Raw genomic sequence first — 26512 nt, 5'->3', positions numbered from 1 at the left:
CGCATAGCTGCAGATGTTAGCAATAGCGATTGGCTCCAGCCTCTCAGTTTTCATCCAGGCATTGCTTTCCCTGCACTCCCAGAGGCATTTGGATAGGGCGTTTTGGTCCCAGTCCATTTCTAGTTATTAAGGGCTATGTCTGCTCTTTGAAAAACTCCCCTCTCTTGTTATTTGTCTTTCTGTGGCACCAGATCCCAAGACAGCCTGTCTCACGGTGAGAAAGAGAATGTGCTTTTGTGCCTGGACTGGATTGATTTCCACTCCTATTTAAGAAAAAGGTGTGACCTTTCCAGCCTGAATTATCCCATGATCCTATGATCAGTTTTCATTACAATCACTATTACCTACAAAGCTTCATAGAAGTCTCTCACTCTGTTCCTTTCCAGGCTGAGCAACTCTAAGCTAAACAGTCTGTTACCAAAATAAACCATTATTTATCTTCGGTAAATGCCCTGTTTACAGTTTGTAAACTGATACCTGCTACTTCCAAGAAGTCATTGTACTAGAGGGGAACAATTGCTGAAGTGACAAACTGAGTGACCCAAGAGCTCTTTTCTATCCCTAATTTATATGAACATGAACATAAGCCTGAAAAAAATTGAGAAGGGAAGAAGTACCCTTCTGCTGCTATTCCTTTTCCAGGACACTGAAGCATTTATCTAAGGGATTTCATTAAGCTTTCCTACCCATGGCTGCACTTATAAATATTTCTATTGCCCAGAGGTCTTGGCAGTAACAGTAATGTAGCTAAAATTGCCTTAAACCTGCGGCAGGTTAGACAGACGGTTCTTCGTAATGCACTAAGCTGCTGTGAGTGAATTGGCACTGGATGGCCCCCATAAAGATGAAGTGCCTTTTACCATTTGGTTGCAGTGGCTCTCACCTAACCCTCACTGCTGGCGCAAAGGCTGGCGAGATTTCCATGCGAAACAAGAGCCAGGGAAGCCTGTGTTGTTAACAGCTGGATGAAGACTGGTGGGAGTGGTGTGGAAACAGGCAGTATTTGTATTTGGGGACACGCCATGTCCTCTGCAGAGGGTCCTAATGAGATGACGAGAGCTCTGTACAGTTGGAGGTGTGGTACAGAGCGCCTCCAGCTCGCAGAGCTGTGCCAGTATCCCCAAAGAATAGCACAGCATCCTGGGGATATTAACATATTAATAGTTGTGGTCTACATGTCCTTCTCCTTTATACAGCCCCAATGAGTTTTCATCGCCTTTTGCAGATCTTCTACTGGCAGAAGACAACCCAAGCAACTAATAACATACAAACTGTGTGGCCCTCCTTTATTGCGTTTTCATATCCTTACAGCAGAGGTTAGACAAATGTGATGTTTTTTTATAGGCCACATAGTTTAGGGATATCTCTTGCCTGGCCAGCTGGAGCGAAACTGCAGTCCCTCTCTTGAGGGGTTGGAGATGTCTTGGTCCCTTTGGTCGATGTACCCTGATATGAATTTTGCTTTACTTTTAAATACAAACAGTCGTGGTCCATTTCCCCACCTACTAGAATTGAACGTTGGGCTTAAAATAGTGGAAGACAGATCAGTTTGGGATTGCCTGGGGTCTTGGAAGGAGGATGTCACCGATAGCCAGACACGGTGGTAACCCAGGTGCATTGCCCCGCACGTTGGATGTCTCTCTGTGGTGGGGAGCAGGGCCAAGAGCTACGTCTTTCTGCGTGACTCAGCAGTGTTTCTCATGGAGAGTTTAGTCAGCAGCACCTCTGCTACATTTTTTTTTTCAGCGCAAACAAGGCTCATGCTTATTACTAACTAAACACATGAAGGTTTCAATCCTAGCTGAACACGCTTGCCCAGACACCCACTCTGCTATGACAGCTGCAAGTAAAACATCCCCTGAGCAAACACCTCTATGCAGGGAGCCTTATCTTCAATTATCCAGCCCACACATGATACGCAAAGCTGCGGTGGAGGAACTGCATCGCCAGGAGTCTGGGGGAAGAGTCCAGCATCACCTCAGCAAGATGAGCTTGAACTGCGTGGCCAAATGCTCCAGCCCTCCTGACACTCTGTAGATGTTTTGCTGAATAAGATCAGAGGTAGTCAATTAATTAAATTTAAGGCTGATGAAGCTCATCTCTAAAAGCTGGTTAGTGCCACATTCATTCTTGCCAAAGCTTTCAGTACCGAGGGAGGTGCTAGAAAGGAACAGGAAAGCTTGAGGAAATGGATCAGTGGCATGTGGGGTTTTTTTGGCTTACGGAAGTGCTGGCGTCAGACTAGGATTACAGTGTTTGTTAGCTGTCTCTGCTGAAGAAAACATGAGATTTCACCTTTTTAGTAAAAGCAGAGCACGCAGTGCAGCACTCCGCGCAGCTCATGGCCCATTTCCATCTCTCTGCACCATAAGGCCACATCTGGGCAGACAGATGTCATCGTGTGTCCCTTTTGTGCCAGCTGCAGGCAAGCCAGCTCCAGTTCCAAAACCATGTGGTTACATTAGCGTGGCACAGAGCCCAAGCTAAGAAGCCCACTTCTCAGCAGGGCCCTCAGCTTACCGGCTCAGGCCCTTGCATCCCTCATGCGGCTTCTGGACCAAACTGGCTGACATCTGGCCAGCAAAGCAAACGGGAGGAGCAGACGGAGGAGAGTCAGCACCTTCCCATCACAGGCATTTCCCAAGGCAGGTTTGTACATGTTGATTTGTCTTTCTTTCATTATGCAGTTACTCATGCATTCCCATTAAATAATGTTTAAATTAAATTACTTATTTTTTCCACAAAAGATGCATTTTGCAGAAATTGCACCTGTGGCTTCGTGCAATGCCGACAGTTCCTCTTGGAGCTGATGCAAGACTTCAAAATTCATATTTTTATTCTCAATGCTCATCTCTAAAGCCATGAGAAACAGGTCAAACAAAACTTCTGCAAATGACAGAAGATGATTCCCCTAGCTACACAGTGCTCTCCTTTCCTCCACTCTGCTAAATACATTATAATAACACTTACAAGGGGCCCAGTTCTGAATCTATGAAGTCAATGGGAGTTTATCTTTGTGTTTCAGTAGGAGCATGATCAAAGCCCCAAGTGCTTCTTGGCTTGACACCAGGATCTCTTATCACTCCACTTCTAACCAACAAAAATGACAAAGTTACTGTACCTGTCTCCATTTTTTTCCAGCTGCATCTCCTCAGTGTTCCCATTGGATCCAAAGACAGTCATGAAAAGACAGGCATCGGTACCACCGCTTTCGATGTCTCCAGTCACAACTGTGACTTCGTAGAGGACCTGGTGCGGATTTGAAATAATCAGAAGGTCTCATTCAAACAGCTGTCCTTAACCCACACAAAAGCCTGGGCAAAATGCTAGACAGGCAAAATGCTGCAGGAGATCTACTTCTTTGCCAGAAATGGTTACAACACAGCTTCTTGGGTTCTCTCCACACCGTGGTTCTCAGAGGCAAAGTTAGAGATTGCAACTTGCTACAGGACCTTCCTCTTTGCATCATCTATTACTTTTTCAGCAGATTTTCTCAGCCTCAATAGACTCAGAGAGAGAGACATTCATTTTGACAACCATATGCTTGGGGAGCGATGAAGACCTGGTAAACTACTTCTCCACAGGAGTCACAACCCTCATGTCAGTGTGTGGGTCTCCAACCCCCTGCTACTGCCGTCTTCTCCCGGCCACCTCCAGTGCTCCAGACCTCTGTACTGCACCAAACTTTCGCCATTTTTAAAAAACAGCTCCCAAAGACCCATTTTTCTCTTTCCCTGGACTGCAGAATGTTTCCCCCAAGTGTTTGGTGTCCATCTGGGCAACATTTAGTCCAACATCGCTAATAGTTTTAAAGTCTATACATCCAAATGCTCTGTACAGCAGAAGAATGCCGCTATCCTATTTCCCAGTGGGATGCACACTGCTGCATCAAATGCAGAGTGTTCCCAGATCTCATACATTAAAGGTACGCCAATTTGTGAAAAGATGTTTCGCGTCATTTTCATCTTATTAGCCTGACTTTGTTCTTTTCTTCTGACATGTGAATAATAAGATTCAAAATAAAATATTTCAAAAGCGTGCAAGTCCCAGTGGCTGTCAGTGGCATTAAGACTTTTAGGCCACTTAGATGCTTTCAAGATCGTACCTATGGTAACAAGACCTCTGGATTTAAGAGGTGGAAGAATATCAAGAAACAGCCCCAACAAAACATATTTCAAATGGTGCACTGCTAGGCAAGTTTTATTGGCCTGAATTGTGATTGCCACGTAAATAAACCGTGCAAAGGAATAACATCATAGAAAAATTATTTTTCATGTTTGTTCAATCCTGAGTAACCTGTCCATCACATATTCATCCACAGACATTTTAAGTCATAGCAAAGCATCATATTTGCTATAGGTAGGAGAAGAAAAACTCTTTTACCAATGCATTAAAGGTTTTTAATGACTGTGGTGGACATTGACTAGTTTCTGTATGTATGAGAAGTCAAATACTCAATTTAAAGCACAAAGAGGGAATATCAAGCCAAGAAGAAAATTAAATTGAAATGGGTACGTATGGCTGTGCAAGAGTCAAGCAAAAGCAAAACAAAAAAAGCATTAATTTTCCCAAAGACCTTAAACATATTAGTCTTCTCTGAACTCTAAAAAAAAAAAAATAAACTCAGTTTCTAACTACAGCGATTTCCGAGGGAACAGTCCCAAATTCCCTCAACTAGGAGACTGATCAGAAAGTCAAATGCGCACTTCTGATTTCATGTCTCAAGCATCTCCTCTGATTTCCTTCAAACCTTTCAGCAAGTTTCTGGCCCAACTTCATAGAAAAAAATTTAGTTAGATGTGTCTATTTTTGGCATGCTTATGAAAATAAATATTCAGAATTGAGCTTTTAAAGGAAGACTGAACATAAGTCTTCATTAACATCCACTTCATTCTACAGGCAAGCCATCAGCTCACTGATAGGAGTTTGGAAACCTTATCCAGGAGGGTAAACAACTGATGGGAAGTTTTTAAGATATTAGGTTTTAACCTTGGTATTCAGTCTGGGGGAGGTTTTTTTTTCCCTCTTAGGTCAGTTCTACCACTGAAACTTGCATTAAGTTGTTGAATCCTTCACGGATGCTAAAAATGTTATCACGCTTTCAAGTGTCTGGGGAACAAGAAAGATTTCAGGAGAATATCTTTAGCTTGGGAATCAAGAGCAGCATAAAGAAAAATGAATGTACTATGAAAGTGTAACCTCACTGTAAATAGAAACACATCTATAGAGATTTTAAATTGCCATACAGGTATTAAACACAGTATTATTGTCCCATTCATCCAGACTGCTATTTCTGTTATAAACCTTACCTCCAAAATCAGCATAGCTCAGCTTTCCAATTTGTACTTGGTTGAAATATGGCATAGCACACATTACTTCAAATTTCATATATATGGATAAAAAGACTATATAGGTTTTTTCATTGCTTATTCAACTTTAATCAGTTATTCATTTTAAATATCAAGCTTACAAATGTCTCCATGGTTCAACAACTTCCAATTATTATTAGTTTCTAACTGAATTCGGTTTCCTTATCCCATATTAGAAAAGCTGATATGTAGCCGCACTATGCAGAGATTAAAATTTCTCCACTACTCTGATGTGATGAGTTAGAAGTATCTCCTCAAACAAAACACAATGGAGTTAGATTGCACCAAGGTGTTCACCTTGCAGCCGCCCCCACTCTACGGGTACCAGGTGATGCGGTGGGTGCTCCAGGTGTGGTGACAAAAGGAGGACATGCTGCTGAACTGTGTCCTGCCTGCTCTGGCCCTACCCTGTCCTTCTGCCTATGCCATGGCTGCATCCAGCCAGCATTATTGAACAGTGCTCTTAAGTGGCAATGATGCTAAACCGTTCCTAAAGATTTTGCTAAAGAAATGACAAAGAAACCCTCTGCAAATAAACGGCTCAAACCACATGCAGAAGTCAAAGTATGAGAACTGCTGACACACAACCTATATCAGCACAGGTCCATGCAACAGCTAAAGATACCGGATGAGCCTAGAGCCTACCTTGAGGCCAATGTTAACACAGTCTGCATCCAGGATGTTGAGGATTCGTGAGGTGAGTCCATCACCTTTGTCTCTGGCCAGCCAGCACTTACAGACAAAGTTATACATGATGCCTTTGGTGGGCACGACGATGGTGAGCTCTTCCACCAGCCAGCAGCTCTCAGGGGTAGCGCCATCGTGCCCCACCTGTGAGAAAACACCTGCTTGTTAAAGGGGATTTCTTCAGAGGAGCGGCCCTGATTGGGTGTTTTAAACAGTGATGATGAAGGACTAAGAGCGTTGACTATATACACCATCACACCAACCACTTCCACAGTGGAATGGAGCGAGCTGTGAAATAGTTCGTGCCATTGCTGCTCAACAGGCAAGACGTCAGTGTACATGGTAGCTGATGTGGGCAAGGAAGCTCAAGTCATCTGCTGCTGAGCATGAGGGAAGGCAGGACACTGCCATTCCTAAAAGTAAGCAAGGGGAACATGGAATAGGTAGACTGCACTAACCTACGTGAAAACATGTCCACTCTCTTGCCACTCTACCTCTGCTCCATTGACTTCTACCTGTGTCCTGGTTTCGGCCAGGTTTGCTGGTCTCTGCAGACCCATTTCTCCATCTTTCCAACCCTTTCCACTGCTGTTGCAACACTTTGAAGTGACTATCCAAAGCTTCATAGCCAAGATGAAAGACGCAGCTAGGCAAACACCCACATGCATTATTCAAGCACTCCTTCCCTCACATATCCACGTCTCAGTCAACTATATGTACCAGGCTGTTTCTCTGCTTCCCATCTCCTTAAACTGCAAAAGCTCCGTGTTTGTATAGGAGCCAACAGATGGAGCTTACATCTGTAGCTGGTTGATTTTCAAGGACCACCTCCTCCAAGCTCAAGAATGGTGCATCCTGAAGAGCAGGAAGTCACAGAAGAGTGGCAGGAAGCCTCCATGGATGAACAAGGGGCTCCTGACAAAACTTAAATGGAAAAAGAAAGAATACTAGAGGTGGCAGCAGGGACAGGGGACCTGGAGAAATACAGAGACGCTGCCCAGGTGTGCAGGGATGAGGTTAGGAAAGCCAAAGGCCACCTGGAGCTGAGTCTGGCCATGAACAGCAGCAAGCAATGTTCCTACAGGTATATCAGCAGCAAAAGAATGCTGACGGTGCAAACTTCTCAAGAAACTGCATCTGTCCCTCTTAAAGAACGTGGGCAATTCATCCCAGGGCAGACTTATAAGCATAATTATTTGTCCCAGCTGATGTATGAAACTCAGTCAGCCAGTCATTCCAATGAACTATCTGTACATAAAAGGTTGAATAAAAGAGCTACCTATAGTTCGTTATTTTCAGAGCAAGTGTTGTTTGTGTCATTACTAGGAAAATGAGGTCGTTAGCTCTCTCTGGTTTTGTTTTTAAATTATTAGGATATTTAGGGTTGCTCAGAAAATAATTTTTAATAACAGGTTCATCTAGGGTGATATATCTGTGGTATCTTTTTTTCCCCCCAAAACAAGCGATCTTTTTTATCTGTTTCAGCCATCACTGCTATTAGGAGTATTATTACTATACTAATGTCTGTGCAGCTGCAGAAAATTAGAGCTAACCACTAGGGAAATTCAAGTCTACAATGGATGTATTAATTCTCAGATTCCTGGGTGTGAGGTGAATGGGAATATAACACTTGCCTTCCCATTCCCTCTCTGCCAGCTTGGCTGCCCTTCTCCAAACCCAAAGCCCCTCTGAGAGTCTGCACACAGCCTCTCGAGACCTGTTGCGGGATGGTGCAGATGAGGCAGCGGGGAAAATTCAGGGCAATGGCTCTGCAATGAAGCAGGGACAGAGCAGCCGGAGGGAAAATCCCAATGAGCCCATTAAAGTCTGCTGCTCTTTTGGGTTCGTTACAGTGACCTCCTAAAGCGCCATTCCAAGACATTGCAGGGTACCAGATTTTCACAGCAACCTTTAACTCCTTTGGTATCAGTGACTGGCCAGAAGAAAGCATCCTGCACGTCCAGTTGCCTTGGAGAACCTGCATACGAGCAGACTTCCAAGGGCTCCAAGAACAATGTTGTAAATTCTGGGATAAACTCATCCAGTGCTGAGTCTTCCTTATGGCTGGTCTTTTAGAGCAGAGCACTGGGATTTGTCTTTCGATTCCAAGCAAATCTTTAGACGGACCATGCCAATACAGTGAATGATCCAAAGCCATGGCCACACCAGCAGTGTAGCCTGGACATGTACACCAGCATCATGACAAGTTGTTTGAGCTGAGATGTTTGTACTAAGTTAGAATGACAGAATTTCAAAGGCAGCTAGATCCTTGGGCTGTTTGAAAATCTTCGTAACTCATTCCCACTGTCCTTGAGGGACTGTTGAGTACGTCGCATCACCAAGACTAAGACGCACAATTTGCACTGGGCTGCTCACAATCCCATTGAAACCGAACGCAACAACAGGGGAAAATGGGAGAGAATTTGAGTGGTAGATAGAAGGAAAAGATGCCAAAAAGTGGGATTTTTTTGCTTATTCTGGAAGGTGCAGAGAATATTAGAGAGACCTGAGGGTTTTCCATGATCAGGTCCCTAGTCAGTGAGGGACTGGACTTGTGACACTTTACACTCCATCACGCCTTGTGCTTGTGTTGGAGAAAGGGTCTGAACTAGAAGTGGTTTAGAAATGCAGACCAATGCAGGACTCTTCTGATCATACCTGTGTCTCTCTGCAGCAAAAGCAGTCTAGGAACAGAGATACTTTCATTCATTAGGAGAAGAAATATTAAAACTTGTTTTAAGAACACAGTATAAAGTGCCTATACCCAATAACTTGTATTATTTATTTTCATGTCAGCGTGTCTATTAAAGTACACCAGTAGTAAATATTATATCTGTAGGCTTACAAGACAGGTATAAACGGGCCCCTTTCAAATTACTTCACGTTCCACTGTTTCTGCTTTCAGTATAGGATATTTGCGGCAGGAGAATAATACCTAACTAAAAGTGGCATCACACTGCAAATCTTATGATCCTACTAAGTCCTGTAGTCTGCAGCCTGGGTTATACAGAGGGCTTCTGGAAACTTAATCCCCATGCTATGCTATTTTCACATGGTAACTCATATTCAGAACTTCTTGCCTTTTTCCAGAAGCAGCCAAATGCCAAATCTGAGAACGAACTGTTCCTCACTTTTCCCAAGTAGATAACTAGCAATTTTCTGCAATGTCCCTGAACACTGCAATTTTCTACAAGGAAAATATGGACTGATTCCATGGCAACCACGGCAGACTGGCACATCGATGTCATCGTTGGGACGTGGATGAACAAGAAGAGACTTTCCAAGCAGAGGGCACTACATGAAGGAAGGCAGAAGGCCAGGAGCAGATGGCTCCTCCAGCCACGAGCTGGGGGGTTACAAACTAAAAGGGAAAAATGAGCAAGAGGTGAGGCAGCAGACTGGTGAGATCACGGAGAATAGGGGTGAAAGAGGACAGAAGAGCATCGCCCAGCTTGAAAGCTATATGTTATTTCTTTTTCTAACTCTCTGCATTTCATTTGCAACCTTTTCTCTTCTTTCCCATTTGTAATCCTTTTCAAATTATTTCTTTTCCTTGCTTCTCTCTATTTCCAAGTGTCCGCTTCTCTTTCTCCTATTCTCTGCCCCTTCCTCACCCTACTCGCTGTCTCTTTTCCAGCATCCCTTTCTATTTCTTTCTTCATCCAGCTTTTCCTGTCTCTCTAGCACTGAGGGGTTATACTGGCTTTTTCTTCCCTCTTGGTCGCAGCCCATGGCTGTTTCCATGCGCACACAGTCTGGAAGAGAAGGATTTATGTACTTGCTTCACTTTCAAAGTTTGACCTAGAGATGGCTAGATAGAAAGTGACACTAATACTCATAATAACCAGGCACTTGGAGTGCATTAAGAAAATGGCCTGATAATAAGCTCAAATCTAGTGTGGAGACTTCTCAAGGTGTCAGAATCCATTGCTTGAATGAAAGCTAAGGGGAGTACTTCAGTCTATCAGCTGCTACAACAGGACGTACAACTGCAAAGATGTTTTAATTAGTTAGGATTTCTCTCTTTATATTTTTTTCACTCGTCTCCCTCCAAATACACAAGCACGCGCATCAACAGGTAGGTTTACTACAACACAGGCCATGGGGTAAAAATAAAATTAAATAGGCTCTTGGAAGTCCTCAGATGCTGTGGCTTTCAGCACTCGGGGGGCTGGAGCAGGCTTTCAGGAGGTGGAACTGCCGTATGAAACAGGAACGATGTACACAAACGCTCTGGAATATTCATGTGAAGTTTAAGCTCAGTGATGGAAAATCTATGCAAATTCTGTCTCCCTGAGCCATAGCAGAAAAAAATGGCTCCTGGACCGAAATCTGTTTGTGCATGTTACTTATGAACAATGATTAATTTTCTTCTCTAAGCCTGGGTCCTCCAAGCTGTGAAAACAATTTTCATGTTTAGCTAGAAAATTGTACAAGATGTGTTTCTCACTGCAGGCACAATTTATGAAACCCAACTGGAAGTAGCGTAAAAATCAACTAGGAAAAAGACCGATGGAGGACTGCATCCTGGGAAACTTCACTGCATCTGTCAATAACAGGGCTTGACTAAGAAAAAACAGTGCCAGAGGTGGGACAAAACTGGGACATGCTACAACTTCCTTATAATTCAAAATTATCTTCTGCCTCCCAAGGATCTTGGGTTTGTGACATGTAAAGCGTACTTATTTTCAGGTTCAGACACATGTGAAATCTCATTAGCACATCCCTGTTTACATTCCTTTCAGACCCAAGTGCCTTTCCTTCACTGCTAAGAATAACGGGAACATGTGCTTTCTTTGGCCACGTTTGTCATATGCCTCCAGTGCTTGTAATGCATTCACAAAGTACCTCCACTTTTTTGATCTCTCCCACATCTACGCCCCAAACAGAGAATTTCTCTACAGAGCCATCTGCAAACTCGTCTTTTCCTTCTGGGAGATCCAGCCACAGCCTCTCCGTCTGCGCTTTCTGAGGACCCATGATGATGATGTACACTCGGCTGTCGGTGCTGGAGTCATATTCTGTGCCCGTTGTGACGGTGATGTGGTACGGGATCACTGCAACAAACAGAGGTTTAATCACCAGAAAACCCACGCACAGATGCATTTACATGAGACTTCAGAAAACCAGGGACTCATCCCATCAGAGGGAGCAGTTGTGTATGCTAAATAGGTTCACCTCCCGTTGAACTCATTCGGAGAAGGGATAACACCGTGCCGCGTTGGGCTACAAATGTGCATGGGAGACTACTTTCCCATACGCACTTGGGACTGAATTCTGCAAGGGTTAATTTCCCCAGACAACCCTACTGGCTGCAAGGAGGTTATAAGTCCAGATTTCTCCCTAATAGATGACAGAACAGCAAAGGGCTTGAATCCTTATTTACACCAAGAGACCTTCCTGAAGATGAGGCTGAGCACCTAAATCTTAAACAGGCTATTAGACCAAAGTGATCTTACGCTCACCGTTCAATAAAGGCAAATAAATCTATGCTGACTCCAAGGTAAACCATCACTGACTGAATGTCCCAGTACAACTGCAAATGTTCTCCTTTGTGCTTCATTCGAGAATTGCTGTGATCTATGGGGCAGCTCAGGGTTTCAGCATCCCTTTGCAAATCCAGGCAAACTATGAATAATCCTTGCATTAAAGGTAGGTCACTCAATAATTTTATACATTGTGTAATAATACTGGTTAGGGGAAAAACCTTCAGGCCAAGGCTTGGGACTGAGCAGTTTTTTCTGTGGTTTTCAGAAATTTCAGTTCAGCTGTTAAAAGGGAGGAAGTGCCAGACTACTTTTCAAGTGCTTTCCAAAAGCTCATTTGGGCAAGCCGAGCAGGCGGTGCAGAATTAGATGCTGAATACTCGTTTGATTTCTCAGAACATTTGTGTAGGGCTGTTCAAACCATTCTGACAAGACTCGGAGCTCTGAAATTTGCCTCGTCACAGAATCGAAACTCAGCCTGGCTTCATCATCGCTTTTTTGATTTAAAAAAAATGGTTTATAAACCTTGACAAAAAACTTGGTTGGCTTTCAGATCATCTGGGATTGACATCTAATTTTGCTTTATGATGACTAACAGCATTTTTGGAGTGAGAGTTGTACTAGAAACTCCCATCAAGCTCAGAATATGTGTGCAATATCAGGGAAGGCATAAATTCATGCTGACCAAATCTGTTCTTACCTCTGGACAGAGCAGAACCCAAAGAAATTCATTCAGCCCCAGTTTGAGGATTTTGTGTACCAACACAAAATGACCTGATGATTAGGCAAGACTTATTCTCCCCTTTATGGTATCATTTACATTTCAGTGTGCACATCAGCAAAATGATATGCAATGCATTCTTCACAAAATAACCATTGGAGCTGCTGATATTAGCAGGAGAAAGGGTTTAGCTGTAGGCAAGACAGATTTTATAAGAATATGTTGAGGGGTCATGTTTAGAACATCTCCAGACTCCTCTTTTAAATAAAGTATATTTTGAATAGGGACAACATTTTCTTTTATACAGTTTTTACCCTGCTCTCCTGTGACAGACTAAGTTCGCAGAACTACCAGCATTTCCAACTGATGTTGCATCCTCAAGCCAAAGTACTTGAAACACCTATATAAAAAATGAGAACTATGAGAAATTGTTATCATTTCCCACTTTAAATAATGGATACAGAGACACAGAGTAGCTCGTTACCAGACAGCAGGAAACACTGTTTGCTGTTCTTTCCTTTAAAAACTAGAAAAGCGATCCTTTAATTTGTTTATCTCCCCTCTCCATTGTCTCCCTCTTTCTCTGGGTCTCCATAGTTCTACTTCTTCAAACATGGGAGAATGCAAAACCTGAGGCACATGGCCACAGCAGGACACCACAGGTGCTCCAGCCCATCTCCCTTTGCCCCCTGCTTCCTTGAGTCCCTGCGCAGAGGTCAGGCTGTTTGAGAGCACGTGTCCCCCTCACAGGGGGTTGGGTTTCATTAGGGATGTAGACCACGCCATCTCCAGCACTGCCTTCCAGCATGGAGCAGGGTTCCCAGTTCAGACCCAAGCAGGTTCCTAGTCAACAGGACCTTTCTCTGTGCTCCATCCTCACATCACCTCCTGCCCTTCAAAGGCATTCACCATCTTGAGCATGAGAGAGTCAGAACTGGGCTGCTCAAATTGTCACTCCCTTTCCCAGGCAACTCCCAATACCACTTCCCCTAATCAACTAATTAACAGCTGGCATTTTATCCAGCTCAGGAGGTGGCTGTCTGGCTCACACAGTCCATCTCATCCGACATTCCTTCAAGATGCGGTTTCCTTGATGAGACCATGTCACTGCAACAGAGATAGTGGTGATGACAAGCTCCAGGACTCAGAGAAGAAAGACCACCCTGGCACAATGGGGATGATGGGAACTATCTTAGCTCTGCTGGAGATGGGTTCTCATGGGAGATGTTGATGTTTTACCCATTATTTGTGAAACTACATGGAATGTCAACATGGCAGATGTTATCCATTGTCTCACCACAGAAGTAATATCAGAAGGAACATGGGAATCGCTTATTTTTTGTTTGAGCACAATATGGGATTACAAAAGAAGGGTTGCCCCGAGACACATGGGTTGCAGACCAGGTTAAGCAATGTGCAGCATTATTTCTGCTTCACAACTTAAAGGCTCGGGACACGCAACCCAGGTATCACATTACAACAAGCCTCTAGGAATCTGCTGAATTGCAGTAACCATTTGTGTGAGTTCTCTTGGACCACGTCAGTGAAAGCTATCTTAAACTCCTGAGCCAAATTACATCATTTTACACTTGGCTTACCATGGAAGTTTAAGATAAGTTTAATTATTTTGCACTTGCTGTGGACTAAGAGCCCATATACAGACAGTAACCGTGACTCAGCTGCTGCCCAGTTACTTGTTACAACACAGCATCTTAACCATGCATCTAAAATGTTAATCTAAAGCTAAAAGACCTGATACAGGATGACAACGAACTGTAGGTGCAATTTAGATAATTAGTCAATGTTCTGGAACACAGAGGTGACTGATCAAAAGGTACTTAAATACAGAGAAAAAAGTCTGTGTGGTAATGAAGTTATAAGGAAATATCAATGGACTGGGGAAGCTTTCCACAAAGGTTAACATCATCTGATGGACACTGATTTTCCAGGCTTCCTTCACAGCCAGGACAGAAACAGAACCCGCGCAACTTTCCCACTTCATATCGGAGGCAGCTGAGCTAGACTAGCCTCCCTGCATGAAAGCTGGCCTTTGCAGACACAGTCCAATATATTTCACTTTTTATAAATTGCAATCCAGAAACAGGTTTTTCTTTTATATTCAGCTTTGCTTTGTCTCAGGAACCAGAGCCTAGAGATGGAAATCTACACTAGAGCCACCAACTGTTTCCATCAGGTATTTGAGCAGCAGCCTCAGTCCAGAGTTCATGGACTCCTTGTCTCTCAGTGACAGCACTTGCAGACCCTCCTCCTCTGCCCAATTATAAGACAATCCACCTTCTAGAAAAGAACAAACTCACCTGAGCACTCCCAGTTGAAGCTTGTTTTCTGAGAGCCAAGAGACTTATCTGTGCTCTTGCTCAGCTCCCGGTATCCCACTCCCCTCCCAACCCAACAGCTGCTATGATGCAGCTATGTGTTGTAAGGAAAAAACCCGAAGGGTTCTAAAATAAATCACCTTTAAATTCGTATTAAACAAACATCCTCGGTGATGAGGCACTACTAGCCTGACCATGAAAAGGGGAGATGGCTTAAATGTGGCACATAACATCTCAAGAAATTCAAAGCTACCTTTGGCAATTCAGATCTGTTATGTTACATGAAACATCATCTTGAGTAGGTCAAAGAGATATAGGAGGAAAAAAACTGCTGATATCAGCAACAAGAGCTACTTTAAGGAATCATGTGGAAAAGAGCCTCTGATAGTCCAAGGGAGGCACCTTTGGTGATAACATGTCTGACTTGCCTACTGTCCCTCTCACTGCAAAGAGCTTTGGATCCTTTGAAGGACACTTCAGACAAAGTTTTACAAAACTTGCATGAATTCTTCCCTTAACTCTATCAGACCCTGCTGTTCAGAGGGCAATGTCACTTCTCCCCACCTCTGAAGTGCTGTCTGCAATGAAGGTGGAGGTGGAGGAGGAGGAGGAGGGAGTATGATTCTTCAGGTCAGTGGGTTTCTTTCTGAAGAGGCCCTATGGATGTTGTTGACTAGCCCCTTTTCCACATTTGATGGTGTACGTGGACTCTTCTAACTTTAGGCATCTAAGGGACATGATTTGTTATTGCAGTTGCCCATAGCCGTCCCCTATGCCTTTTACCTCACTGCAACAGAAAACAGCGTACCCTTGAATAACCACCTGCCTAACAATATTGTCACACTGCCCAAAGCACCACACTGTTTGGAGAACTTACATCTGCTGGCAATGGAGAAGTCAATTCTGACAAGCTACAGCATCACAAATTTCCACAGGAGAGAAAGAAGAGTGTTGGAAACACTGAAGTTGCTGTGAACTTCATGGCTTATTCCACTGTTAGGGTTGGAGAACGATAAGAAAAGCAGCAAACACAGAAACACAGGCATTGATCCAGCCTTTCCCAAAGCGGTCACAACACAGGGTGCAGAGAAGCGATTTGCTGTGCTGCCTCTCCTTGCCCTTCACCAGGATGAATGCAACACCTCAAGCACTGAAAGCCAAAAACACATGCATGCATGCAATCAAACACGGTGCTCGCTCACGTGATCCTTCCTCTGCCGCCTTGACCAAGCTGGATTTTTTCTTCTCCTTCAGGTTTTCATTGCTATCCTGACTTGACAGGCTGAGAGACGAGCCATCCAGGCTGTTTCGCTCACCGTCATAGCTCTAGTTGGAAGGCATGTACGGGAGGGTAATGAGGTTGAGAGCTCAAGTGTTGTCAGCTGTTCCCTTGTGCCTCCAAGAACAACATGAGAAGAAATCCCTGTAGTTCCCCAGGTAGCTTTTTGCTCAGTGTAGCTCAAATAAATGTGACTTGTAATTTACTGCAGGTCATTCATTTACTTCATTGGTAACCTTGACAGGCCATTTTGGATGTGTGTTATAATAAAAGAAAATATAATGGACCTAACAGACTTTAATGGTGTGGTGCGACTTTTCTCTGCTACCTGTGGGAGCAATAGCCACAGAAAATTCAGATGGATGGAATGGTATCAGATTTGCTTATCAGGGCACACACTGTGGTGTCAGACTAATTTACCTGGTACAGGTCAAAGAGCACAAGAGGGAGAGTACTGCAAAGCTGAATGATACGAAACATCTATTGTATTTGAAGAGTTCAGTGTCATTGTCCAATAAATGTGATGGTCTTACCATGCAGTCACATAATTAAAAAAAAACCAAGTAATTAGCTTTTCCTCATTATGAATTAATATGAGCAACAGGGTAAGCGTGACCACAACAATTCATAGTATTGTCTGCTGCAATTTTGTGAGGGAGCATAGGGCAATACTCATCCATGGTGTAACTCTTCTTACATCCATTCTGCTGTATTCAGGATGAGTCTGGCCCAATTTCATTGATGATAATTTTGGTGGTAACTGTCAATTAAAATGTCACTGTATTTTGCAAAGCGGACTCCTTAAATACAATGGACTTATAATCAGCTGCTTTATTATGCCTCACTGTATAGAAGCAAGAGAGGTCTATTAATCTTGTTTGCTAATTTTAATTAGTGTATGTACCTCGAATTCCAATTAGCTGTATTAGCCTGATAAAGCAACAGAAAATGTGCAAGTAGAAAGGGCATTTCACTAAAAACTGTTTGGTGCCTTGAGCGGTAGCAAAGAAACTAGATTTTTTATGTTTGGCGTTGGTGGAAGAAGTTGCTGAAAAGATAAACCCATCCAATCCAGTGAGGATGAAGTCAAAGGACCCAATATTTTGGCTTGAGGACTTTGAATAGTGGGACCCATAACTAAGCTACTTTGTGAGCACGGCAAGGAGAGCAGCAGGCAAATATACTCTACTGTGCATCGGTAAGGTACTTTGACTCTCAGCCAAAGAGTTTCACTTGGCCTCCTTGATTTTTCTGTTGAAATTGCAAATTACAGAGCTACTGATACTGGGCTGAGAGTGGCCATACTTTCAGCACTTGTCCAAAAATCACGAATTCATTTTGGACAAGCCAAAAAAGGTAAGTCCCTAATGATCTGTCTTGGACTTCAACCACATATTCAATCATTTTACTTTTATTAGTAGCTGGGTTTGGATCAGAGCTTTGAGCCGTAACCATACCTGTTCATAAAGTGTACGCTCTATCTTTTTGTCCTCTTTCTTTTTAGAGAGCCAGCGCTCGCACAGGAAAACGAACGACTCCTCTGTGGTCTCATCCAGGATCTCTACTTTTTCCAGGAACCAGTCAGGACTGAACATGCTATTGTCATGACGAATCTTGATCTTGTACAAAATGCCAAGGTCCACAGCCTGTATAGTAAACGTATCCTCCTGCAGAGTGTTCAATAGCAGTTGCTTCTGTTAACGAGCTCTCAACAGATCATCTACCGGACAAAAGCAAACGGAGACTACAGAGCACAATATGTGTTTAAATTCCATCTCACATGACTGTGCTTGGTGAAAAGCTTTGCAGCAGTCTAGAGAGGCATTTCTGTATGCTAAAACTGTTCTGCAGGGAAGTGTTTTGAAGCCTGCTTCTGCTATGAGGGGAGCTGCACAAAAATGTCATTTTTACAACCAATTACAATATTGAATTCCTGGAATTTTACATCCTGGTTTTTAAGTCTAAATAAGACTTCCCTTTCTAATCCAGTTAGATTGGTATGGACAATCCAGATGAGACAATCTTTGCCGTCATTATATCTGAGTATCTCCATATGAGGCTGTGCATATGACTCATGGACTGACCACAGAGTACCACTTTTGGAGTTATTTTGTCAAACAGAGCTGCAGTTTAGGTCCCATCAGTTTATCATGCTCTGCAGTGAATTACAGTATATACTATGTACGTGCAAACCAGTTGCACAGAGGCTATGGGAATGAGAGACCTCAGGTTTTGTGTGCTCTCAAATCTGCAGCTAACATTTCAAGCCAGTTTGTATGGACCAAGCTCATAATTTGTCAATCAGTGACTTCACGGAAACATCTACTGCAGTGCCTGTCAGTCATAATACCCAGCTGACAATCCATACAAAGCCTTCTAAGAGGTAATGAACATGGTAAATGGAATCAATCAATTCATCCCTCATAGGAAAACTCGTCCTATAAAGACAGTCATGGACTTGTTAGGTTAAAGACTGTGAAATGGAAAGTGTTATTAACCCGCTGCATTTGTACCTGTCCTCTTTCAAACTTGTTGAAGTTTGTTTCAGAATTGCTGAGTTTTCTCTCTCCTGTGTCCCCCAGATCTCCGTAGATATTTAGGAAAACATTAGCATCTGTCCCAGCACCATAGATATCTCCGGTGAACACGCTAATCTTGTATATGTGAACTGCAGAAAGAAACAGAGACGTGATTTCTGGCCAGGTGAATTATCAAGGTCTACCTTAGATACTGAATTTACCTAAGAAAATGGTCCCAAAACTCATCACTCAGTCCTTGGAAGTTTAAAATCCCACATGTTTTACTTCCAGGCTTCTGATAATGATCCAAAGGTTGGGGAATCACTGGGTTGAAATGTGCTGACTTTCCTTTTCCTCATCTAATCAATGCCTATGTATTGCTTTGATCACATAAAAACGCAAAGAATCGTTATGGTTATTACTGGATGCGAAGTTGATAGAGGTGAGGGAACTCAGCACCTTTTCATACCGAGCCTCAAGGGACCTACATCTGAGAACAAGCGATTCAGTGTTGTGAATTCTTAATACTCCATCTTCCATAAACAAACTCCAGGGATTCAGATGTGCAATTGCTGCCAGAGTTAATGGCATGTATCTCTATAAATTCCCCAAACAGAAAGAGAACAGGTTTCTGGGTCCTTTTGCTGAGACAGTATTTAATTAAGGAAATGTTGGAGCTGTACTGCTTAAGCACCCTTTCTCTTTAGCTTGCTCAGTGATGATCCAATAAAACCTCATCAAATCTTTAGTAATGTGCTTTACTAAACCTGTTAAATACTCCTATTTTTATTTTGCTACTCTTTTCCCAATTACACAGGGAAAACAAACAGTTACCGAAAGCATTCTTGCCCGGAAAACAATTAGGGACTGTACAAGGCTCTGATTACCCTGGTGGCATACGAGCCTTGGAGAATGCCTCCTTGCAAATCCCAGGGCAATACAAATAAGGAAGAGGTTACAAAGTCTTAGTTAGGATTCTTTTTTGTACATTAACAGCGTCAAAGAAAATATCTATATAGTCTTTTTCTTCTGTACCTAGCTGTCATGGTTTAACATCAGCCGGCAACTGAGCACCACCCAGCCGCTTGCTCACTCTCCCCCTCCCCCGGTGGGATGGGGGAGAGAATCGGAAGAGTAAAAGTAAGAAAACTCATGGGTTGAGATAAGAACAGTTTAATAATTGAAATAAAATAAAATAGTAGTAATTAATAATAATAATAATAGAAGAATATACAAAGCAAGTGATGCACAATGCAATTGCTCACCACCTGCTGACCGATGCCCAGCCAGTCCCCGAGCAGCGATAGCTTCCCCCCGGCCAACTCCCCCCTAGTTTCTGTACTGAGCATGACGTCCCATGGTATGGAATGTCCCTTTGGCCAGTTTGGGTCAGCTGTCCCGGCTGTGCCCCCTCCCAGCTTCTTGTGCACCTCCTCGCTGGCAGAGCATGGGAAGCTGAAAAGATCTTGACTTAGTGTAAGCACTGCTCAGCAACAACTAAAACATTGGTGTGTTATCACATTATTCTCATGCTAAATCCAAAACACAGCACTATGCCAGCTACTAGGAAGAAAATTAACTCTACCCCAGCCAAAACCAGGACAGTAGCTTTCCCAGTAAAACAGGGCCTATTCTGCTTCATAGTCCATGAAAGATTTCCGTCGATTTCTCTAAGAAATGGATCATGACCATTCATCAGGCTAGGTGCAATGCCAGGTTTTCTGGTTTGCCTCTTCACATTATGTCCTACAGAATTACAGCTCCATATTTGCGAGACAACTGCTACATTAGTAATGAAGGAAGCAATGCCTATAGTCTAATTAGTCAAGTCATCCCTCTTTGGTTTTTGCTTGCCAGTTCTGGAGACCTTCAGGACTGAAGTGCAGTCTACTATACAAAAGGTGATCCTCAGAGTACCACAGGCTGATTTTCCATTGCTGTCATTTACACTGCGTCAGTGCCCAAGATGTATGAGGACTCGTGGAGATGCAGAAGATATAATTCCTGTCCCAGATATTTTGTATCTAAAGCAGAAGGTTCCCAAACTTAGCCCTAACTCCCAGCCAAAAGAAATCTTCAGCCATCCAAAAATCCTATTCCCTAGATTGTAAAACTTGTTTTAAGGCTTTGCCTTTAGAAGGAAAAAATGAGTCACCTAGGTTAATTAAGACATGGTAACTAATGCAAGGTAAAGCAACAGAAGTTAGTAAGTTAAAGAAAATGCCATGCAGGCATCTAGCAGTCATGCCACTTACTAATTGATAATAAAACTGTCTTTGCCTCCGCAGGAAAATATCTCCCATGAGCTATCACGTAGTTCTTAACAGGGGAAAAAAGTACATCTGTCTCTTCTAAAGGCACAGTGCAAAGGCTCCAGCCTTCCTTACAGCAAGACACCTCTTCCCTTGGCAATGGAAAACACTTACAATCCATATAAATTCCACCCTGACAATGGTGTAATGTAAATGCAAATCACTCTGAGAGAAAAGAAACAGGGAGAGGAATGATTTTCTCTCTTGAATCATCTTGTTGCCAGATGCAAGAACCAGGAATGAAGATGGCAGCTGAATTCAGTTTGCTCTGCTCAGAGTGTAGGAAGGTTCACAACTTCTCTGAAGGGCAGAAGGAGCTCGGGGTGGGAAAAGGAAATCCTAGAGGAAAAAGAGTTAGGAACAGCTGAGCATACAGAGAAGCAACGAGTTCAGGATGAAACTTCAGTACTCGTTCAGTTGCTTCAGCTACCAGGAGGACCAAACGCTGAATGTGATCACTTTATTCTCCTCCCCAGAGGCACTTTAATGAAGTGAGGGTGGCTGCCTAGAGCCAAATTTTTAGAGGGTGTCCATAAGTACCTGAAGAGCAGCAGGAAAAACAACTTTGGGAGGAAAGAGGAGCATAAATCAGACTGGTAGGGTAGGAAAGGAAGGGGCAAAGTGCACAGGACAGGTGAAGTTGGGCAAACAAGTAAAGATGTTTGCAAAGCCTGGAAGACAAGGACAAGATGGAGGAAATTTGTTAGGCATCAGAGGAGACGTGCAAACTATGTCTGTGTGAAAGGGTGTCTGTGACAGGTTTATAAATGCCCTACAAGAAAATAATGGTATTATTGCACAGAAGTACTTCACATGTAAGAGAGGCCAGAGAACAGGAAGGGAAAGAAACGTGAACAGTTGTACCAGCGTTGCATTTGCTTGAACCACACATCCAAATGTTTTGTTCCAAAAAATCAGATTAACAGGTCCCTACCTAGTCCTAGGGTTATATTACCTTCTAATGGGTCTTCAACTTCTTCCTCTATCTGCTTGAGTGTCCCGTCCTTCATGAGTTTTTCAGTAAAAATACCAGATGGTACCAGTTCTCTGACGATCTCACCATCGTCTTCAGATTTTGCAAGCCATCTTTCACAAGGAAATGTGACAGTTTCCGAGCCCTGAAGTAAACATGACAGAGATAATCTCTTCAAAACAAAGTGAACACGTTAACATTTCCCCTTTGAAAATACTCTGACGTGCAAGCGAGGATTTTCAACTCATGTATGTATGCAAGTGTACGTAGATGCAGACCTGAAATAGTATATAGAAATACATTTCCTCCAGAAAGAGGACGTCTGAGGGCTCTGAGAAGAAGCACTGAACGTGTAGCAGAGAACAGTATTCCCAATGGCTGTGTGAGACTGGCTGTATGATCCAGTAGATCTCTGCCCTTGCCAGTTTTTGATCTTGCAAATTCCTAATCAGGACTGCACCATTCCTGCTGAAGCCATGTTTTACTGAGACTCTGCAATCCCTCTTCGATCCTTATTCAAGCAGCATTCTCTTTGAAGTCAGTAGGGGTTTTTTTCTGAGTCAATACTTCAAGATTTTGCCCTATAATTCTGTGACTCAAGCTGGTTTCCAGGCAATTCCCATACGTGCATTAAGAGGAGAAAAATAGTGATTTAATTTTTGATCTTTTGTTTTGACTTCATTTTGGTGGAAACAAATATGATTTCTATCAGCAAACAAACAAAAACAATAGAACATGTGTTTTCCACTCGGTAAACAAAATCAATCCCAGACCACTCATTAAGAACAGACTCCTGTAAGGCCTCCAAGATGGTTAGAGGCAGGCAGCTTTCTGTGTGCTGGGCACCCCAGGCTACATCTCCATAAAGAAAGGGGCATGAACCATCATGCAACTTGCAGAGCCCACAAGTCTGAACAGAAGAAAAAAAAAAGTTAGTTTTAATTTCACAGTAACTAAATAAAGGAAGAAAAAATGGCCCTTTCCTTACTGACAAGTTCAGCATTTCTCTCCTAAGTGGCTGTGCTGGTTTTGGCTGGGGTAGAGTTAATTTTCTTCCCAGTAGCTAGGATGGGGCTGTGTTTTGGATTTGTGCTGGAAACAGTGTTGATAACACAGGGATGTTTTCGTTCCTGCCGAGCAGTGCTGACACAGAGTCAAGGCCTTTTCTGCTCCTCACCCCACCCCACCAGCGAGCAGGCTGGGGGGGCACGAGAAGCTGGGAGGGGACACAGCCGGGACAGCTGACCCCAGCTGACCAAAGGGATATTCCACACCGTATGGCATCTTGCTCAGCATGTAATGCTGGGGGAAGAAGAAGGAAGGGGGGGACATTCAGAGTGATGGCGTTTGTCTTCCCAAGTCACCGTTAGGCGTGATGGAGCCCTGCTTTCCTGGGGATGGCTGAACACCTGCCTGCCCATGGGAAGGAGTGAATGGATCCCTTGTTTTGCTTTGCTTGCGTGCGCGGCTTTTGCTTTACCGGTTAAACTGTCTTTATCTCAACCCACAAGTTTTCTCACTTTTACTCTTCCAATTCTCTCCCCCATCACACCGGGGCAGGGAGGGTGAGCGAGCGGCTACGTGGTGCTTAGTTGCCGGCTGGGGTTAAACCACGACAGTAGCCCAAGGGCTTTCTGCTGTTTGCAGTACTCTGTGTGCCACCACTTTCATGTATAACATACGTATGAATACTGTCCACCATAATTACTTTCATGTAATTATTTATCAAACAACCATTATTTATCACTCTTTCTACTATTTAAACACTAAAAAATTAATCTATAGTAAAAGAAGGGAATAGCTCTCACTGTAGCAATATTTAATATTGTTAACACTGTGTATTACTGCCCTGTACTGCCTTGAGGTGCCGGATCCTGCCCTCCCTGACACGGTCACTGGGGAGGAATAGGTCGTGCATCTGAGATCAGAGACCCACTCCTGTCACTGGTTAGCAGTCACCGCTAACCTGGTATGAACAGGTCATCGTACCACTGCGCACATCCCAGACAAGTTGATCTGCAGGAGCTGAACCCCTCCAAGGGGCTTGTGTGATCGAGCGTCTTGAGTCTGCAGCAGAACCATCCTTTGAACCCACACAGCCCAAACCTTCTGCTGTCAATAAAACACCATTTCTCCTCCTCTCTGCCATTCCCTGCAGTGCTGCTGTTTAACCCCCAGGCTTGCAATATTTAACTCCATAAGGCGGTTTGGAGCATGACTTGTACAAAATGGTATCAAACAAAACTGGCAGCACTTTAGATGATTTCAAATGTTTTACTTTCAAGTGTTATTTGTGCTGTATAAGCAAAATACAGCACCTAATGACTGCCCACACCACCACTTCTGCCTCCTCATTTCTGCACGGGCTGTCTGACCACATAACCTGTATTATCTCACTGTATGCTGAGCCGGTGAACAGTGTTTAACTCCCCACCTACAGTCTGGAAAGAGAGGGCTTTCTGGAATGATGCTTCAGTGCTGAAACTCTCTCCTCCCAGTAGAGATCCCACTTCAGTCATGTCTCTCGCAGAAGATTTTAACCGCTCCTGAACATTCATAACGTTGGCTGTACGTGCCATTGATATGAATACTGCTTATTTGGTAATAGGATATCTAGGGACTCGAGTGCCTGCACAGTGGGGCATAATGTGTAGTTACTGCAAAAGTTAATTGTATCATTATTGTTAATCACCATGTCATTGCCATGTTTCTTATTGGAGTTTCCTTGTTAGTGATTGCATTAATATTTAAGTGACGTAAAGCGCAGTTTTATGCTACCCACAGTAAAATACTCTTGCAGCTCCAAACAGAATTTGTTTCATTGAGTCTGAGTCTGGCCCTAAGCTAGAAGCAGGGTATGAAAGTGTGCTAAAAGTCAGCTCTTTGCCCTTCTCCAAGTTGTAACAAATGAAATATAATTATCAGATATAACTGGCATGCCAAGACGGAGCTTTATTGGCATGCCACAATCCTAGTTTCCTACCCAAGTGCTTTCAATTTAATCTGAAAAGTTACTGACCTCATTTTTCTTTTGCAGCATTACAGATACATCTAGACACATCTTAGCAGTCTGATCAGGTAGCACAGCTTTTAGAAGTGTTGGCAGCATATTGCTATCCTGTGGCAGGTCATAATATCCTGCAGCTGATCAGCGGCATCGTGCAGTGCTCTGCTTTCTTCTTTTTTCCCATGCCATAATCAAAAGATCAGCAGAATTGTAAATCTCTCCATTTTAAGTTGGTCATGGTTTTCCTTCCTTCCTCCACCTTCCCAGGTTTCTCACCGTCTGTCCTTCAAAGCTGCTGTAATGATTGCAGAGCTGCACAGCCCTGAGGCCCTTTCTGGGCTAATGGAAGAGCACCCAACATGCAGCTCTCGGGAACTTCCCAAAGTGCTCAGTTAACAGTAGGTGTAGAAAAAGGCAGCCCAGGAATCTCTCTCCCCTTGGTTTCCATACATTTGTGCATCCCCCTCTTCAACTTCCCTAGCCTATGACCAATATCTCTAAAAACAATGTCAGCTTGTTCATCGACCTAATGAATCTGTACAAGGCAAGGGTTAGTCAATACACAGATAGAGGGTCTGATAATAACAGACTGGCAAAAAGGTGATCATGAGAAACGATCGAAGGGTATTGGCTTGTGAAGAAGCTTGTACAGGAGGATGCAGGCTTGAGCATGATGAGGAAGGTTCAGGGCAGACCTTTGAGTTGATCATGAGGCAAAGAGAGTAAAACGTGCTGGAAATTTTGAAGGAGGAAGCAAGATGAGAAGTAGGTTCACCATGACCAAGCAAGCCGTGTTTACACCAACACTTGATATTACAAGTCACTTCAGGAGGAGGCAGACCTGAGCGTTGAGGTGGAGGTGAAAGCTGACATCCCTTCAGAATAGGGGGAGAAAAGACAAGACAGAGAGCCCAGGTGTTCCCAAATACAGCTACTGCTCCAGTTCTGAACTGGTCCTGAAGAGGTGATTTTCTTCTGAACTTCCCTGCAGCCAGATTCATTCCTGTCCCTACAGCCAGCATCTGAAAGAAGGGCCAAGGAACAGTTTCTTATGTGGACAAGATCAAGATGACCAGTCTGGCTGTACTGCCTTAATCCTGTTGACATGAGCAACCAAAAGCCCTAGGACCTAACTTGATGGTTTTTATATTCAGTGATTTATATGAGTGATGAGCTTCTTTTAATTGTACTGGTTCCCTGCATTTATTCTTCCAGAATTAAGGGACTGATGAAATTATTTCTTGGCTATGTTTAGCAACAATGCTTTTTATTTTGAAATGGTACACCCGCTTCCCACTTCCGTCCCTGTAATTTTTCCAAACAAAACTACACATAAAAATATGAAGCTTTGTCCTCTCATGTCACCCAAACCCACCATTATCTAAGTTAGCCTTGGGCACTCTGGGATGTCCAGCGACAGCGGTGCAGTGCAGCACAGGGACATCTGCTCAGCCCTGTAATTCTTTAGCTGTATTTGCACAGCAATGGGTACAAACTCAGGAATCTCCCCTCTCAATCCAGCAAGCAAGTCATGATAACGTTGCCTCCAAACCCAGCAGGCAGATCGCTCCTTCACACAAAAGATGGTTAGCAAAGACCTCCAAAAGGTTGAGGAGCAACGTCACCGCTTTGGTCCCATCCACTGCCAGGAGAAAATAACTCTATTCTAGTCAAAAGGTACAATGAGAACAGCATTTTTTAAAAAGCAATGATTGCAGAGTCTTATAATCAACATTTGAAGAATAAAACATGGTAATACATGTTTGTTGTCCCCAGATCCTCAAGCTCTAGCAAGTTCATTAGTGTGCATTTTTCTTTAGGGA

General features: G+C 43.4%; 1 protein-coding gene across 1 annotated transcript in view; it reads right to left on the bottom strand.

Moving 5' to 3' along the window:
- The window catches only part of LOC143172921 (lipoxygenase homology domain-containing protein 1-like), a 148831-nt gene that overhangs the window by 32479 nt on the left and 89840 nt on the right, over positions 1-26512 (bottom strand). Inside the window, exons 27-33 of the mRNA XM_076362807.1 lie at positions 21665-21827; positions 18392-18546; positions 17336-17545; positions 15802-15925; positions 10905-11113; positions 6015-6200; positions 3122-3249 (exon numbers count right to left, since the gene is read on the bottom strand). Coding sequence (XP_076218922.1) covers positions 3122-3249; positions 6015-6200; positions 10905-11113; positions 15802-15925; positions 17336-17545; positions 18392-18546; positions 21665-21827 — 1175 coding nt within the window. The remainder of the gene's footprint in view (positions 1-3121; positions 3250-6014; positions 6201-10904; positions 11114-15801; positions 15926-17335; positions 17546-18391; positions 18547-21664; positions 21828-26512) is intronic.

This window comes from Aptenodytes patagonicus, chromosome Z (genome assembly GCF_965638725.1).
Source record: "Aptenodytes patagonicus chromosome Z, bAptPat1.pri.cur, whole genome shotgun sequence".
Taxonomy (NCBI): Eukaryota; Metazoa; Chordata; class Aves; order Sphenisciformes; family Spheniscidae; genus Aptenodytes; species Aptenodytes patagonicus.
This window is presented reverse-complemented; position numbering and strand designations above follow the sequence as displayed.